We start from the raw sequence: 17,519 nt of genomic DNA, 5'->3' as shown, positions 1-17,519 counted from the left end.
GATGCGTTAAGCTATCAAACCAGTACAAGCAGTTTTCCTTTGCAGATTTTACGCTCGAGAATTCTAAAACTGATGAAATTTACAGTTTAACGAGATAAACAATCCCGCGGAACTGTCGAGGATAACATCTAACATTAATAATATCAGTCGTATTTTCGAAAGTCTTTGAGGTCTTGCATATTCTGACAAAGAAAATATTAAAAATGCTACGGTGCAGTAGAAGACGCAGTTTCGAGTTGATTACGTGTCCCTATCTTAAGTGGAGCTTAATGATAGCCCCGACGACTCTGTTGATTGCTGGGCATTTACAAAATATTTCACCTTTTCGACGTGTTTTCGTCAAGATTTTCTAAAATGTTTCAAAAATGTTTGGTAATACATACGCTACTGTGCACAATAAAGAAGCACCTAGTATAATTATAAGATATAATGACAAACAATATCTTTATGTAGAAATTGTATTGTACAATGATTGATTTATTCCATTTAAAGTGTTAGAGAAAGATAATTCGCAATAACACACATATGTAATGGACCGTTTGTTTTGAAAGTGGTGCAAGTCCATTTAAAAAAAAAATGGGATACCACACAATTTGTGATTAATTTATTGTAAACTTTTTATGTATAACTAGTTACTTTAATATCTTAAAAAATGCCAATGCTTTGTTCAATTTAAAATTGGCCAATAAAAGAAATTGCGTAGCGATTGATTATGAAAGTGATGTAAGTCCATAATCTTACTTACGATGTTATAATAATGAAACGAGAGAATTTCGTTTCAACAAAAAATCTACAAAATGCAATTCAAAAACGGGTGAGAAAAAATACTAACGGAGAAAAGGTAAACTGGCTGAAAATATGTTGGATGAGGTTTTGCAAAAGTGCACCGTATACTATTTTATACATATAAAACATCGACGGATTACACAGAATTGACTAATATGCTAACATTGCTAACCATTAATTTTCTCGAAACAACAAAAAATGGATACGATACGGACAAATGAACGAATCTATTCTCAGAACTATTCAATTAAACAGCGGAATCCTTTTTCAAAACTTACTGTGTTCTTATTTGATCTTTTACGCTTTTCTATTAAATATGGCCGGGTGCTCCTTTCTTTTGCACAGTAGTGTTAGTAATTTTATTTAGAAGATCATGCTCGATCAACGCTGCTATTAAAAATAGAACATATACAACAGCCTAACGTGAAAAAGTGCCGATGTTTTCTCGACAATACGAGGCGAAATAGTCTGAATATTCGTTAGTTTTATCAGATTTGCAGCACACGTCAACCGTGCAGGCTGGCATTCATCGCCGCGAGTCCCCAGCATTTTCTACTTCCCAAGAAACAATCTCCGTCACGGAATAATCGCACGAGCCCGACTTCTTCCATATTACTCGTGAAAGTCGAGCGAGCATCAGCAACAGTCTCTTCCTTTTTTTCACCTCCTCTAAAACAGTATTAATCGACGATACTTGCGATCCTATCGGTGAAATTTTCGAGAGCGAGCCTAGCCATGTGCTTCCGACTGATTCTCCATAAACTCGTTAAAACTCCGCGCGTCCCGATACGGTCTCGATTCGATTCGAATTTCTCGATTCTCAATTACCGCGAGTTTAAGCGCCACGAAGTCGAGAACGTCCTAGTTGAAATTTCTTCCTCGATACTTTCTATTGTTTCCTCGCCGGGGCAAGGACAGAAAATGGCTCGCAGTTCCTTTGGGACACGCGGAGACACGGTCTCCCCCGTATCGCGCTTCGATAATAAATTCAACTTGTTTAGTCACCGATACAGTATCTTTTAATTATCCTCGAGGCACTGCGATCACTAAAAATGTGGACAAAAGCCATGTCTTTGTTAGTTCGGAGTTATTCATTGCAAACAGACCAGTTTGGAGTTTCTTCATCCGTAGAATCCGATTTTTTACATTTTTCTACTTTGGAAACTATCCTTACAGAATGTGTTTCATTCTCAAGTGACGAAACTTTGCCAATCGAATCAGAGTTATCATTTCTTTTCTTTACGAGTTCACAGATTTGGAAATAAAACAATAATTCAAAATCTTTTTTTGAATTAATAGTCTTAAGAGGGGTCACTAGGTTATATTAGTTGGGGCTTATGTTTTTATTTAACATAGTTTTAATATTTTTAATTTACGAATATGAAAGCACTGAAAGCGATTAGAATGTTTTAACTGATAAAATTGACAAGGCTATTTAGATTTCGCGTATTTTTATTGCAATATCGGCTTGGATAAAGAAAATCATCGAATCAATTTCCATGCAAGCAACGTAACTATTTCAATAATTATAAAATTAAAAATGTAAGACCGGTCATTTGACCGGCAGTGGTAGGTTTAGTGTTAAAATTGAGTTCACAAATTTTTAAAAATAGATAAAAAAATTTCGATAGATATATTCGTCTTATTTTTATAAAGTAATGTAAACTTTTAAAATCTGTAGTCTCCTAACTGGAATGTGCTTGAAAAAGTTGCCACTAGACTAACAAGAAATTATGCATAAATAGCTCATGTACCAGCGACGTTAATGAAATTCCATGAATTGGGAAGTTCTTTTTCCAATTTTGTGCACGTTTTTGGTAAAATCGATTACTATGCGGCGGTGCGGGTGTTTGCATCCGTGTTGATAATGAATTTCGTCGAACTTCTGGGTACAAGATCGCCGCAGCGATATGCAAACGGCTGGACGGCCGATAATTCACGGCAAAAACATGACCCCGAGGAAAACCGCGTGACGCAAGAATTTGTTATCGTTCCCTGTGTGTGTGTTGATACGCTCCTCAGAAAAATACACGTACTTCCGACTATCTACTGTCGAATGTCGTTCCCTTCCGTGACAGTAGTGCTTTTCCACGAGAGAAAAATCCACTGGTTGGTCAATTTTATTCGGGTCCACCGGTATGTGTTATTCGTTTATTAAACTGGTATTTCATTTCGCGTTTCTCGTACTCCGTTTGCATTCACAGTCGAAAATTCATTTCGGATCCTTTTATACCTCGTATAATGCATTAATTCTGTACATGCAATTTACATGTGCCCTAATTAGACTGCGGACCTTTATGCGACATAATAATTGTCTAAATTAATTTCAGAAAACTAGAGTTATATAAATATGCATTTCTGCGTTTAATAATTTTTATAAATGCAGGAGAACGCAACGATATTCTAAAATTCTATAAGGTTTAACAAGTAATATAATTATAAAGTAACACATTTTGGTAATTTAGGGTAAATATTCGCGGAATGTAAACTAATAAATCAAAGTCAGAACTACTGCGAGAGCACACAAAGCCAAACAATGGCAGAGGATACTGAAGATCAATGACGAGTACGTTTGAAACGCGGTACGCACAATGAAAAAGATACATGTTTGTTGATTTCTGTACAATATACGCTGAGGAATGTAAACAAATTAATTTAGTGGATATATAATATTGATGGTACAAAACGGAAAGAAATTAATTCACGAAGGTTCGGTAAACATCCATGTAATTGATACGTAAATCAGAATATTTTTAAACGATTCTAATTTACGCTACTGTTCCAAGGTACTTTCTCACTGTTTTCTTTCTGGCGTGTGATTATTCCGATAACCCCGCACTCTTTATCGGAAGCTCGAAGCTCCAAGAATTTCAATTAACAGTTCGAATAAATTGATTTGCAAAATGTTAAATTTTTAATTTAGTCGGTATCGCTATTCAGTTCGAGCCATTTCAATATACGATTTAATCAATTCTATCGCCGCATCAAATAGCATTTCGGAATCAATGGGGCAAACGCCTGCATTCATCGCGAAACAGGTGATTATGTATAAGTAATCATTATTAGCAGAATTATACGCATAGAACATGTGAGCGTTGCTAAATTCTATTGCCGTACTGCCTCGCATACAATAATTATTAAGGAGCTCTTCTGGTCTAGAACTTTAAAAATACGTCTGCAAAAAGAATTCCTTTGAATTCAACAAATATTGTTACACGTTTATTTTTTGTCAAATGTGAAGAAAAAACCAAATAATTGAAATTCAGAATGCCGCCATCAGACACTAGAATGATTTGTTTTATATGCCCCTCTTCAAGCAACTATAATTTCTACAATTTCAAGTATTTCGTCTTCAAACAATTGTACTGTACAGTCCAAATAATAGAAAACGTATATGCAAAACTTTAATACAAAACAGTCGTCTGTCTTCATTATAAAAATTTCCAAACAAGTCCCAAAAAATGACGCCCTAAATCAGAAGAGAATAAAAATGAGTCTATACACTTACGATATTTTCTCTTGGCTTTCATTTTGCAGAAAGGCATCCTTTTCATGATAAAATTTTTCACCCCCATCTTGCTTATTGTATCACCGAACACTTTGCCGACTGTATCACCAAAATCACAAAACCACTTCGCGGATCTCGATCGGCTGTTGATCCCTCTTCTGACAGATCCTGTCGTTCGTTCGATTATATCGATCAATTACAGAACCACCAGAGTTTGCCCGTGAACCGTTAGATCTGGTCGAGCCGTTAGACGATGTCCTCGTCTATTTCGTTCGTTCGTTGTCGCATCGATGATCGATCGGTCGATCGAGTGGGTATAAAATCGAAAAGGAGAGTAATCACATCGCATGGGAAAATGAAATTTCCGGAACGCGGCAGTGTTTCGTTTGTGTTTCGCGCGAGTCTTGTCCCGGGACCGTTCTCGATGTTAGAGACGCGGATGATGATCGATCGCGGGATCTTGATCGCGTCGGTTGTCCATCGGGGACGTGCACGTCGGTTTTTCGAGCATTCGTGGCACGGTCTGTTTTGCCGCGGCCACTGTTTGCGTTTGACTGTGACGCCGAACTCTGGGCTATAGCCAACCGGGACTCCGGCTGCCTCACGAAGAGGTGAATGGAGAGGGGAATTGTGTGCCTCTTCTCCTGTTCTTTGCCCGGTGTTCGTCGATTTCTTAATCGGTCGACGGCAGAACCGAGGGAAAAAGGAACGGAGAGATCCCGCTCGCCCCTACCCCGGCCACCGAGCTCGCTGGTCTAGCGCCGTTTTGGCAACGATGTGTCGCGAGAGCGGCGATAACGCACAGCCTTGATCGGATACGATCACTCCTTATCGCGACTCGCTACTGTCTGGATCGTGACACTTGCCGTATACAGTGAGCAGCGAAGTTCTACCGACATTTTCAAGAAGTCATTGCCCGTGTATATTATTCAGGCCCAAAATTGTCAGCAAGCATATAATAGTTTTACACGATCGATGTTCTAGCTCCGTTACATCCACGGACTCACTTTCTGAATTAGAAACGGGATCGGAACTGAAACTTGAAGTGAAAGATACTGTGATTCCGTAAATTGTTATATTCCATTGTCGTACGCGTTTGTGGTGTATGCAAGTGTTCTGTGATCTTTTAAAAGGATTGTTAACACGAGCCACACAAGTGACGATAAAAGTAAAATCCAAACAATATTAATTTTGATACGAATTGGACAAACAAGATTTATTGTAGCAATTATTTTCATCGTATATCTACGCTTTCTTTGACGTACGTGATTTTCCGTACTACAGTAATTAGCACTTCTTTGTCCTCAATAATTATAAGAAAACAGAATGCTTAAATATTAGTGTAAACGAAATGGATAATCAATTCTGTTTAAAATCCTCTTCCTCATTAATTTCACCGAATCATAGGTTCATTGAAACCAACGTAGAAGTTAAAATATCGGCGTAGCTTCTGCTCTTTCAAACAACTCGCTAAAGCCGAACACTCATTTAAATTCGGCCGTAAAACGAACCATCGAGGCCGATGCGGAAGCTCATCAACCTCGTGCAACCGCAGGTGTCGTTCCATCGATCAGAAAGCGTTTAAAGTTTCGATTTTACAGCTTGTCGGTCGGGAACGCCGCGCACCAGTTGCGCGCCGCTTAGGCTAGCAGGTGTACACGGCCATATGCGACCACCTTGCTCTGACAAGGTTGCACCAAAATGGTTTAGCGTTCCCGATGAAGTCACGCAGCCCGTCCAAATCGAGTTAAAGTTAAAACGGAGTGTTTCGCGTGGCGATGCGGGACGTCACGTTCAAAATCATCCCGGGATCGTCCGCCGGGCCGCGAGACGAACGTCGATATCGGAAGACGAGTATTTTCGGCTGGAACCGCGGCCTCCGCGAATTCGTGTCGCGAAATGACCGTGTTATTTTCGTGCGTTCCTTTTGGCAGATCGCCTTTTTCATCGGCACAGCTTCGCTTTTAACCCCGAACACGAGGGCGCGCGTATTTTCCTGCGTTTCATTTGACAGCGCGTGATTTAGCTACCCTCAATTCAGCGGTGACCTTCGTCCGTCTCTCGTGTCCATTCGACACATTCTTGTTATCGCGAAACCTATCACGAGGGGTCAAATGACCCATTTCAGATTTTTTATTTGGCAATTATCGAAATTGTAAAGGTGTTTTCATGGGAATTTATTGAATATATTTTCTGACTACAAAAAATGTGTGTAATCAGTTATGCTCCTAAGTGTATATTATAATAAAAATCGCACAAAATATAAATAAAGTTAATCTTGTTATTTTTGTAATACTACACACATCGGTCACTTTTGATGGTAGGTTTAGTGTTAAACGAACTTGCATCACCAGGAAAGAGAATTTCAATGTATTCGTTAAAACGGAAAATCCTTTTTCATCCTGACGTTTGTTAAACGTGCGTTTCTTAGACGAAATCAATTAGCTCGCTGCATACGATCTCTCTGTGCCAATTAGTTAAAAAAGCCGGCGACACGATATGTAATTACGTCGAGTTTCTTGCGAATCTGTCCAGCGTCATCGGTAAATGTTTATGCCGAAGAAAATGTAATATTCCATGCAGATTATGAACATTTAAACAACTTTTCCGATTACACAAGCGGTGTGTACCGAACGCTATTAATAAATATTTTAATCGTTCTTCGCATGGTATTGCCGTTCAAGCGATCACCTCTACATTTCTATTCGTACAGAGACCGAAAGGTTTTCATACGTACCATTTTTCTTTACATGAAACCAATAATCGATAGAAAATTAAACTTTTGTTTGCTATTCATAAAGGCTCGTCCGAATATCAATTTCATCAGGATTAATAATCGGCAATATGGCAGGCTTCGTTACTCGGAAACGTTCGCGCGTTCGCGCAGGCAACAATTTTGCTGGGATGAATTGGTAAGATGTTTCTAAAAACGTTCGTTCTCCGGATAAAAATAATGCGCGGGTCGCTTTGAGACGTTTATTCCTGCTGCCTCTACAGAGGGTCCCACGAATGTTGTATTCCCTTGAACAAAGTCGTTCCTAAGGACATTTGAAATAACTTTTTCCTTTACGAAAATGTTCTCCGCGGCTTCGTTAAAAAGTTATTAATGATAAACACGGATCTGCGTTTTTTGTTAGTAACTTGTTAACGAAACCGCGTAGTACATTTTCGCAAAGAGTGACTTCGAATGAGCTAAGGAATCGTCTCTTTCAAGGAAGCACAACATTTCTGGGACACCCTGTATGGGACGCATTTTACTCAGGTGGATGTTCCTTGTATGTAGTAGTTTCGCACGATATGCTCAGGGGATTAAATAAAGCGATAAAATACGGAATCATGATATTTCGTTGGTCTCGTTAGCGATACGATTCTCGTGACCGGAGGATGCTGTTTCATGAAAGATTCAATTACTATCCCGGCGAACAAACGATATCCTCGTCACGCAAAAGGGAAATTACGAGGATCACGATGCTCATCGTTTGTTTTTTCAACTTTCTACGCGGCCACGGACACGTCGACTCGTCGGCCAGTGGTTGTTGACACTTTAACGATCAAGGTAATGCCGTCAAATGAGAATGTTAGTCGCCATAGCTTTTCCGATAAGTGGATGTTCACCGACGAACGCGTTAAAGTTTCTAATAACGCACCGTTTACGGCGGATTACATTATTCGTATCGTGCACCCTACGATTTGATGCACTTTCGCGATTGGATAACGTCGGAGAGCTTCGATCATTCGGCTGCACCTTAGAAAGTTATATAGATGGGTCGTTATTATTTCGATGGATTCACTGTCGCTTGTTATCGCACTGCGAACCTTTGTATCGCACAAGGAGTTTGTTCAACCGTATTCACTTTTGCGATACGTTATTTTCGTACACGCTTTGTCGAAGTTTCCATTTTATTGAGAGTGTGATAGATGTTGTCCATTTATGACAAAAATTACAGGAACGGATTTTAAACAGGACAAAACGATTGATTTTGATTTCTTCTTTTACAATTAATGAAATTACGAACTTCATTCGTCAAGAGCACATTGAAACAGAAATTTATAGAGGATCTATGTATAATGTGGTTTAAGTTTAAATCTCTTAGCCGCGCAATGTTCTAAAAAGGCGTACGGTCTCCGTGCAGAGTTCCGATTTCATTAAAAGAAGACATTAACCACTTACACCGAGATTACGTGGTCGTCGAGTGTTAACTGTCGCAAGTGCTGTTGATGGCTTCACTATAAACAAGACACGAATTTCTAGTCATCTAATATTCAGCTTCTCGGTACTCTCTCTCTCTTAATTTGGTTTTATAAAGGAAACAGGTACGTTCGGTGCATGGAATAATGCAATATAAAAGGTTCTGGTCTGCGGAGGTTCAGTGATTAGTAGACAGCGGATTATATGCTAGAAGATAAGAAGAGGAGTGGAAGAGGTCCGAAGACATATATGAGCACTGGAGCAATGCGAATAGCGTGTCGCAGTGTTCATCGTTTTTGGTCCTGTTACAGATGGATCTCAATCAAAGGTCTCAATCTTGACTCCTGGACTGTTAGGTATTTTTAGTGGGTATGGGCCTGGTACATCTGAGAGTACCGTGTCGAGCCCCACATTTTCCCCTCGATCGTCATCTTCACAGGGGATGCGAGTGCGTAAATGCATTTTTTCCTAACAGTCCTTAAACTATATGAAACAAAAGACAGCGGATTTTATGCATTTATGACAAAATTGGGTAGATGCAATTTGAAATAGTAGAAAGACTGAAAGAATTTAAGGATATCAATAAATTATATTCAACTTATGCAAATTATTCAAGAAAGAAGAATATTTATATCTGACTTCTACCACTTACAATTGATGAAGAAAGTTTTCATTTTGCATAAAGATCCGCAGTCTAGTGATTAGAATAGAAACAAACAGAAGCATGGGCTGCGATGTTAGATACTGTTGATAGCTTCACTATAAACTGGGAACGGATTTCTATTCACCTCATATTCAGTTGTTCGATGCCTAATCTGGTTTTATAAAGGAAACAGGTACGTTTGGTGCATGGAATAATGCAATATAAAAGTTCTGGTCTGCGAAGGTTCAGTGATTAGGATAGGGACAAAAAAAGAATCATGGTCTGCGATGTTAAATACGGACACGGGCACGGAAGCGCGGAACAAAGAATGGAAACGGAACGCGTCGCAATTGAATCGTCGTCGACGATCGTTTTTTCGCATACCGATCCGCTGGCGTGCAGATCCGACCGTTGGGTTGTCACGAAAACCGGCGCGATGGGCATGGTAAACGAAATTGGTGGGCGTACGAGGGGTTACAGGCCCACGACACCGCTGTGGGGTTACACAGGTGCCGTTTGAAGCGCCGGTGCAACTGACAAGCACCGGAAGCAGGTGGTTCCAGCCACGCACCGACGACTTCGCGCGTTCCGCCGCGGTGTTCGAGCGGATTCGTCGAAGAAACCGGCGCGTCTAACTCGCTCGACATGGTACACAGTGAACATGTTACGTTCTTTTCAGTTCGCACGTGAATGCCAGAGGTTCACGCTCCGGACCTTCTACTTTAAAAGTATTCCGACCCTGGAACACCTGGAACTTGTGTGTGTGTGGTCGAAAGTAACAATTTCATGATTATGCAAAAACCATTACTTTTACAACGGAAATCTTGATGCCAAAATCTTACCTATTTATCTGACATTATTTAACCAAGGTATCTCCGATTTTCAACAACTAATGTTTATTAAAAACGTCGAGGAAAGCGATTTTTATATTTATTTACCACGGCGCACCTCACCAAAAAATCTGAACAATATTTATACCTATCCGCAAATTCTGCGTTTTTCACCACTTTTTTGAGGCTTTTGTTTTTTACATTCAGGATTTTTAGCTTCAACAAGTGTTTGACAGCTGTTCAATTTTTTCAGAATTTTTCGCTCGAGACACAGGGTTGAAATTTTTGTTATGAATGAATAAAATCCGCTGTGCTGAACTATTATGTACATGGATTTAAGGTTTCGAGATAAATATTTGTACAGACTCGTAAATGTTGAAGCTTTAAAACTATTTATTCGCCAACATACGTGTTCTGTGTAATCGTAATCTCTGCAAGCGAGTGGAAAGAGCCCGCAGTTTTTGTTTACAAATTCCACTGTTGTTGCTGCATATGGACCGTGTTTTACAAGTTTTGCTGTATATTGTTTAGCGACTCGGGTTTTATAAGCCCACCAATACTTGCCCATCGACCATGAATTTACTAGCCCGCTATATTTTGTTGACCAAGTGTAATCAAACTGCGGTTCGAAGCTGCGGAAACTCAGCCAACTAGGATCGACCGCAGGAATTCGCAATTTACAGGAATCCTATCGAACCATTGTTTCCAGGTTTTATTTAACGGTGTGGTACGTCATTTTATGCAATATTAGCATTAACGTTCGAGTATTAGGTTAATAATATTTCGCTTCGGCAAACATTAACGGCTGTGCATACCAATTCAGTCTGCTCATAAATTTACTCCTTAGTACGCTAGTGTGTTTAATGACGACGAGTATAATTCGCTCTAAAGTGCTGTTATAACCTACTTTAGTCCTATTAATAAATATATATCCTCCTATCTCTAATTGTGGAGCTCGTAAAGGATGAAGAGAATGATTTTACTTCCCAGTGAATGTATAAAATGTTTTTCCTTCGTACTGTGGCACTTCTTATTCCGTACAATTGTAATTAAGATTAATCTTATCACGGTCAAATTCCGGTTTGTATAACTAGCATAATTCCCGTCGGAAAATCAATGGCTGACTTATTTCTGCAGGTATGCCACTAATTTAATTTTAGCAATTTATCGTGAAGGACTTCCGAAATAGAAACATATTCGTGCACCCCTTTGTGCTAACGGCTACCTGTGTATTAAATTTCAGCTTTCTATGTCTTCTTTGTTTCGAGATTTTTTTACTGTTACCCAGGACAGAGAAATAACTAATTTTATTTTAGCAATTTATCGTGGAGGACTTCCGAACTAAAGACATATTCGTGCACCCCTTTGTGCTAACGGCTACCTGTGTATCAAATTTCAGCTTTCTATGTCTTCTTTGTTTCGAGATTTTTTTACCGTTACCCAGGTCAGCGAAATAACTAGTTGAATTTTGGCAATTTATTGTGAAGGACTTCCGAAATAAAAACATATTCGTGCACCCCTTTGGGCTAACGGCTACCTGTGTATCAAATTTCAGCTGTCTATGTCTTCTGTGTTTCGAGATTTTTTACCGTTACGGAAGACAGAGGAACTTGCATTTATGTATTACAGATAGATTACTGAAACTATAAGAAATACAAGATATTTTTCCACCTTCTGCATCAAACTCCTTTCTTAAATGGCGTGGGCGGGCGATCAGTTAAACTGCGCTCGACGGGAAACGCGTTACAGGAGAGGAGTGGATTTCTCGTTAGAGGATTTGATAAATAGGAACCTTCTCCAAGATTTATCGCTCGCGTGCAACACTCTAATAACGAATCAATCTCCAATTAAAATGTATCCTTTCACCCCGGTGAGATGCGAGCGATCTAATTAATCCGAGAGTAAAATCAAGGAAAGGACAATCTCCCTCTTGAACGCGATGCGTTCTCACTTGCAGAGGCTCCCATTGTCTGTCGGCGATAAGACCGGAAACGGGAGCAAGAACGGTCTCGTTGCGAAACGTGAGAATCTTCCTGTAAACAGAGGGCCAGCTTGTTTCAGGATAGAGTTCGCGGTCCCGTGAGAACAGTTGCTTTTCGTCAGGCGTCGTCAACCGAACCATGCAAAATCCGAGGCTTTGTTCGTCACACGGAGAGGAAGAGTGAAAACCGTGTGAATGCCGGGATCGAAGAGCTTGGCCCCGACAAACGAAACACGAAATAACTTTCGAGACTGTCGAACCTTTCCTCGAGATCACCGACATAACTTCTCAGAAGCACCAACACAGCTTTCATAATTCATTGTGCTAAATCCATTGTGAAATACAAAACGGTGAAGATATTAGAAGAATTTGTTCATGTGGACCTTTGCGTGAAAATACACCCTACTATTTTAACATACTGTATAATGATTGATCTTTCTGTTTGTGTTGTGAGATGTATTCATTTAAAAAGTGACGCCATAAATGAAATAGACAGTAAAGTTTTGATCTAAGAAAAACCCTCGGGTCTGGGCTGTTTCTTAGATCGTATAGTTCTACTATTTTTTGTGCAAACGCGGCCGAAAACTTTCTGCATACCGTCAATTAACCTTTTGCGCTCGGAGCTATTTCAACTCGAAAATGAAATATTTCTTCCGACCTAAAATATTTCCATTCTCTATGATTTTTTAAATTTGATAAATGTGTGTCGTGCGCGCGGGCGCGTAATTACTTAGATATCAATAGACTGCGGATCTTCGGCAGCTCGAGTTTCGTTGCCCCCCGCGGGGTGTGCTCCGCAGTGGAGGGGATATTTGTTTCTCGTAGATCCTACGGTTTATTTGCTTCATAAAAAACTGTAAGTGGGAATCAGTGAAGCTTGAGAGACCACGGAATCCAATTATCCGCGATTCGTTCGATTTTTCATTCGCGACGGTTTACCGTTAAGCTAATTTAATTCAGAGCTGGACATCATTTGGAATCGTTGACGTTAATTAGGAAGGAGTTCCGAATCGATTGTATTTTCAATATTTAACATAGTGCCTGAATACCTTCGACGGCATAACAAAATTAGCTCATCAAAATCGATCACTGCACGTTCAATATACTTCAATATACTTCATATACTGTGAATTTTAGAGGGGCATGAATTATAAGAGCGACAGAGAGAGAGAGAGAGAGAGAGAGAGAGAAAATTTCGATGATTCTAATAGCCGTAATTCACGAAGCCCACGGGCACGCGATTTTATTATAATTCGATTAAATATTTATGTCTATCGCTCACATGGCCGCTTCGCAAGCGAAATCATGTTCGTGCATATTTGCCGTGGTAATAACACTTTTTCCATGTTTTCATTTCTATAATTATGTATTAATGAACACGCCTTCAAAGAAGAGCAGAAAATATTCGACTGCCGGTCATTGTTAGCCTGTTTAATAATTAAACAGCGGATCTTTATTAAGATAAAAATTTTCTACCTGAATTGCAATAAACTGGAGTGAAATAAAAATTTAATTTCTATCTTCATTCATATATTTTGAATGTGTATTCAGTTTTGTTATAAATGCATAAAATCTGTCTGTTAAGAACTAATGAAATAGACCATTAGCTCTGGCCCGCTGAATGACGTACGAAACCCGGAAGCGCAGTATCTGACTGAAATATGCAACCGTAAGAGAGAAATTTTCATATTCCGGGTATAATTACGTGATGTGTTGCATTATCGTTGCAGTGGCGCGTGGTTGATTGCGAGTGGATGCTATATAAACGAAAGAGCGTCGCGCTCAATGATTCTTGAATTTTTAACGCGATACTCAAAGATAACTGTAATTGCATAATACCTCCTTACTCCCGTTATCAATCTCAACATATGGGTCATTTAATATTTAATTCGCAGTTGCCAGCTGCGTTCGCGATTCATGAAAATCTGTAATAATATCTGTGTACAGGGTGTATAAAAAGTAATGGTCATCTGTTCTAGGGGTAAGAGAAACTAGTCGCAAAATTGTTTATAACAAAGAAAATTGTTGAAAGTTGTTTCTTACGTCAACACCTTCCACTCATGCAGAAGAGAAAATGTTTGAAAGAAGCCACACGTCGCAAACAAATAGTTATTGAGACATTTTGATTGTGTGGAGTTATACGTATATGTATAGACAAAAGCCTACTACTACAGTCCACCTGACCGTGTCGATGAGATAGAACATGATCGGTGCGTGCCTCGAGCCAAACGAAATTTAAAGGGACATTTGTCGCTGGGCCCGTACGACGTCATCGTCTTCCTGCCATTCGGATCATAAATTTGAAGTTGCAAAATATGAAAGAATACCTTATATCCATTGTTATAAGAATATTAATCCTGTATTATAAAATGTTACCGTACCTCACCATTCCTCCAGCGAATTAGGCGATATACCTGTAAGGGGCGTTATAGCAAGCAAAAAACGCATGCGCATCTTCAACCCTGGCAGATGGACAACACGTGCGACGGACCCATCGAAGCGACGAGCGGACTACCCTTATAAATCTTGTTATTGACGACCGAAGGCAATACCAAAAGGAATTTCTGTGACAGTTTCCCCATTTCTCAACCTAAAGTCCTCCCGACACACCCCTGTCTAATTAACAAACGCAATATTTCCCCGCCTAAATCCACCCTTAACCCTTCATGAAAAACTGAGGTGACAACCGCAGTACGTACTATTTTGAACGTGGTCGGAGTAACTTCTGCCCGTTCGCTGTCACCATTTCGCAAAGTGTGTTTTGTAATGTCTAGTGATTGTGTAGATGTGTGGTGTTTTATGCTTCTGAAAATGGCAGTGTCCACTTGATCCGACGTAGAAACAGAAGATTCTGAAAAATTTGTAAGTACCTACACTTGACATTAGTACTTTATAATGTAGGATTAATATAATTATGTGTAACGATGGATATACATAAGTTATTCTTTCACATTTTGCAACTTTATGATTCGAATGGGCAGGGAGACGATCACTTGGTACGGGCCTAGCGACGAATGTCCCTTTAAATTTCGTTTGGCTTGAGGCACGCGCACGATCATGATCTATCTCATCGACACGGTCGTGTGGACTGTGGACTGACATAGTAGGCTTTTGTCTATCTATGTATACATGTAATTCTGTGGTTGTCAGCAAGAACGCCACATGTCACATATTTTCACTTTCGAGATATTGCCGTTACGTATTTCACATCGATGAAATTGCAGTATTTTTTCAGCCTTTCGGATTTGTTTTTATGACTTTTTTCTGGTAAATACGTAAATCCTATACTAATAAAGTTCAATTAATTGCATAAACTCAAATTTTTTGAAGTTATGACATCCGGCGTTTGCCCTGATAACCACATAATTCTACACAATAAAATTTTGCAAGAACTTTAACAGCTTGTATCTGAATAACTATTTGTCTGCGACACATGACTCCTTTCAAACTTTTTCTGTCCTCGATGAAGTAGAAGGTATTGATGTAAAAACAAATATTAACAACAATTTTCTTTGTTATAAACAATTCTGCGGCAAGTTTCTCTTACGAATGTCCATCAATCCAGAGATGACCATTACTTTTTATACACCCTGTACCTATTTCATGACAATTATGGTCGATATAATCAACAGATTGATCATTTTCTTTTTAATCAATGTGGGGATTAACTCTCAAAAATTCACTGCTGGAGCCGTTGACACATATTAAACTTTCTGCTGTTTCTTGTGTTTTGTAATAAATTACGAGTTTATCTTAATGTTCATGGATTATTTTCATTCATTTGGGTTAGAAAACACTAGGACCATTTATTACTGTAGAAGTTCGCAGACATTTCTAGATTTCTATGCTGGCTGTTACGGAAACATTCTGATTCTTACTGAAGATAATGGACCAATTAGAAGATTGCTCGCGTCCACGCGACAAAGAGAATGCGACATCCAGTTTCGGTGAAATGCCGTCTGCAAAGCGCAAGAAGCATTTCTCTTTACGGCATTATTGTGTAGCAGGTCATTGGGCCATAGAGAATTCAAAGATGGCGCGAGCGGATTCAGCGCGAGGAAATCAAATGTGCGTGAAATTATCGGATCTCTATTTTTTGTCCGTTCTTTCACCGCAGCAATGAGTCCTGCGATCGAATGGTAGCACGATTCTCTTTCCCTCGTGGACAAGTCGCCGTAATTATCTGTTGTCTCTCGGAGCAAAGAGAAAACGAGAAATTTTATGGAAGGGTGAACTGAGAGAAAAAATTTACATTGGTCACGGTACTTCAACCTCCACTGGAATCTCTGTGTTGGAACAATTATTAGCAGGTAAACACTCCAGAAACGAAGGAAACTTATTTTCAATTCACTTGGTCTTGATAATGCATCTTAACGGTTCTTGTTATTACTAGAATAATTTTCTTAGTATAGATTAGTATATTTCTTAGTATATTACTAGAATAATTCTTCGGAGAATCGTCGTCATCTATTTTGTTCGAGCAGTGGATGGAGTTGTCAATGTTTATAAACGAACCATGTATTAAAAACGATGTTCAATCAATGACTGACAAATGTTCAAACGTTCCACTTAAATTGGCTCCATACATTTTTGCGTCTAACTCATTACTAGACTGCGGATCTTTATGCAATTGTGGCTTTTGAATATTTAAGAGTAAAAAAGGACATAAAATACGACAGAATTTAGTACGATTTCAATTGTTTTCAGATCGTAAACGGCTACTACCTTTTTATTAGGTTGCCAACTAAGTTTGCGACCTCCACATTTTCTCAAACAGACTCATTTATATATATTTTTTAAGCACGAGTATTTGATATCAAATTAATCGCAAAATTCAGAGCTTTCCAATAATATACAAAAGGAATGGTCACTGAATGGGGTTATAATGATACAATAAAAGAATTACGAAAGAAAAGGTCGCGAATTTAGTTGCCAACCTAATTTAACTTGAGTTTCTTCAAATTCATCCGCAGTCTACTCATTATGTTTCTTTCTCATCCTCACCACACATATCCACACATATTTTTGGTGAAGAAAAGGTGGCATTCGTCATCAGTAGACTACATAAAGGCTAGATAAAACAGTAAAAGATTGAAAAGTTTTAAAATATTGTGATGTTGTTCCTAATGTAACAAAGTCGTCAAGGGATGAAATCAATTTTTGTTATTCCTCTTTCCCACAATCAATGCAAAACATTTTTATCTTGCCTAAAGATCCGCAGTCTAGCCATTAGTAATTGATGGTAACTTTCGTCATCGCAGTATGTAAACCTAGCTGCAGAAATTATTAAGAGTATTGTTAACGCTCCAGTAATAAGAGCCGTTTATGAGAGGCCATAATTGTGAGTGAGTGCATGCAGGTTGGCCATCCTTTAGCCCCTACTACCACCCTCCGATCTTTACAGAGACATTAAGGTAGATTCCGGCTAGCCATTAAGACGACCGGTTAGTGGGTCGTTAAAACATATTTCAATGGTGTTTTCAGGGTGACGTCCCCCACTGTGTCACCATTGCCCCCATCAACCTATCCTGGTGTACAGGCCAGTAACATGTGTACAGTCAAATATAACAAGGTGTTTCAGG

The 17,519-nt window shown here is 39.2% G+C and overlaps 1 protein-coding gene across 5 annotated transcripts in view; it reads right to left on the bottom strand.

Annotated features, from left to right (window-relative positions):
* The window catches only part of Kank (KN motif and ankyrin repeat domain-containing protein 2 kank), an 82,965-nt gene that overhangs the window by 16,207 nt on the left and 49,239 nt on the right, over window positions 1–17,519 (bottom strand). The window contains exon 1 of one of the 5 annotated variants that reach the window (XM_076421084.1): window positions 4,295–5,571. The exons of the other annotated variants lie outside the window; for them this stretch is intronic. Within the exon in view, the coding sequence (XP_076277199.1) occupies window positions 4,295–4,361 (67 nt within the window). The 5' untranslated portion in view covers window positions 4,362–5,571. Of the gene's footprint in view, window positions 1–4,294; window positions 5,572–17,519 lie in introns of those variants that run through there. 5 annotated transcript variants of the gene reach the window in all.

Source organism: Lasioglossum baleicum, chromosome 3, assembly GCF_051020765.1.
Source record: "Lasioglossum baleicum chromosome 3, iyLasBale1, whole genome shotgun sequence".
Taxonomy (NCBI): Eukaryota; Metazoa; Arthropoda; class Insecta; order Hymenoptera; family Halictidae; genus Lasioglossum; species Lasioglossum baleicum.
The sequence above is the reverse complement of the archived record's forward strand: the minus strand, read 5'-3'. Positions and strand labels throughout refer to the sequence as shown.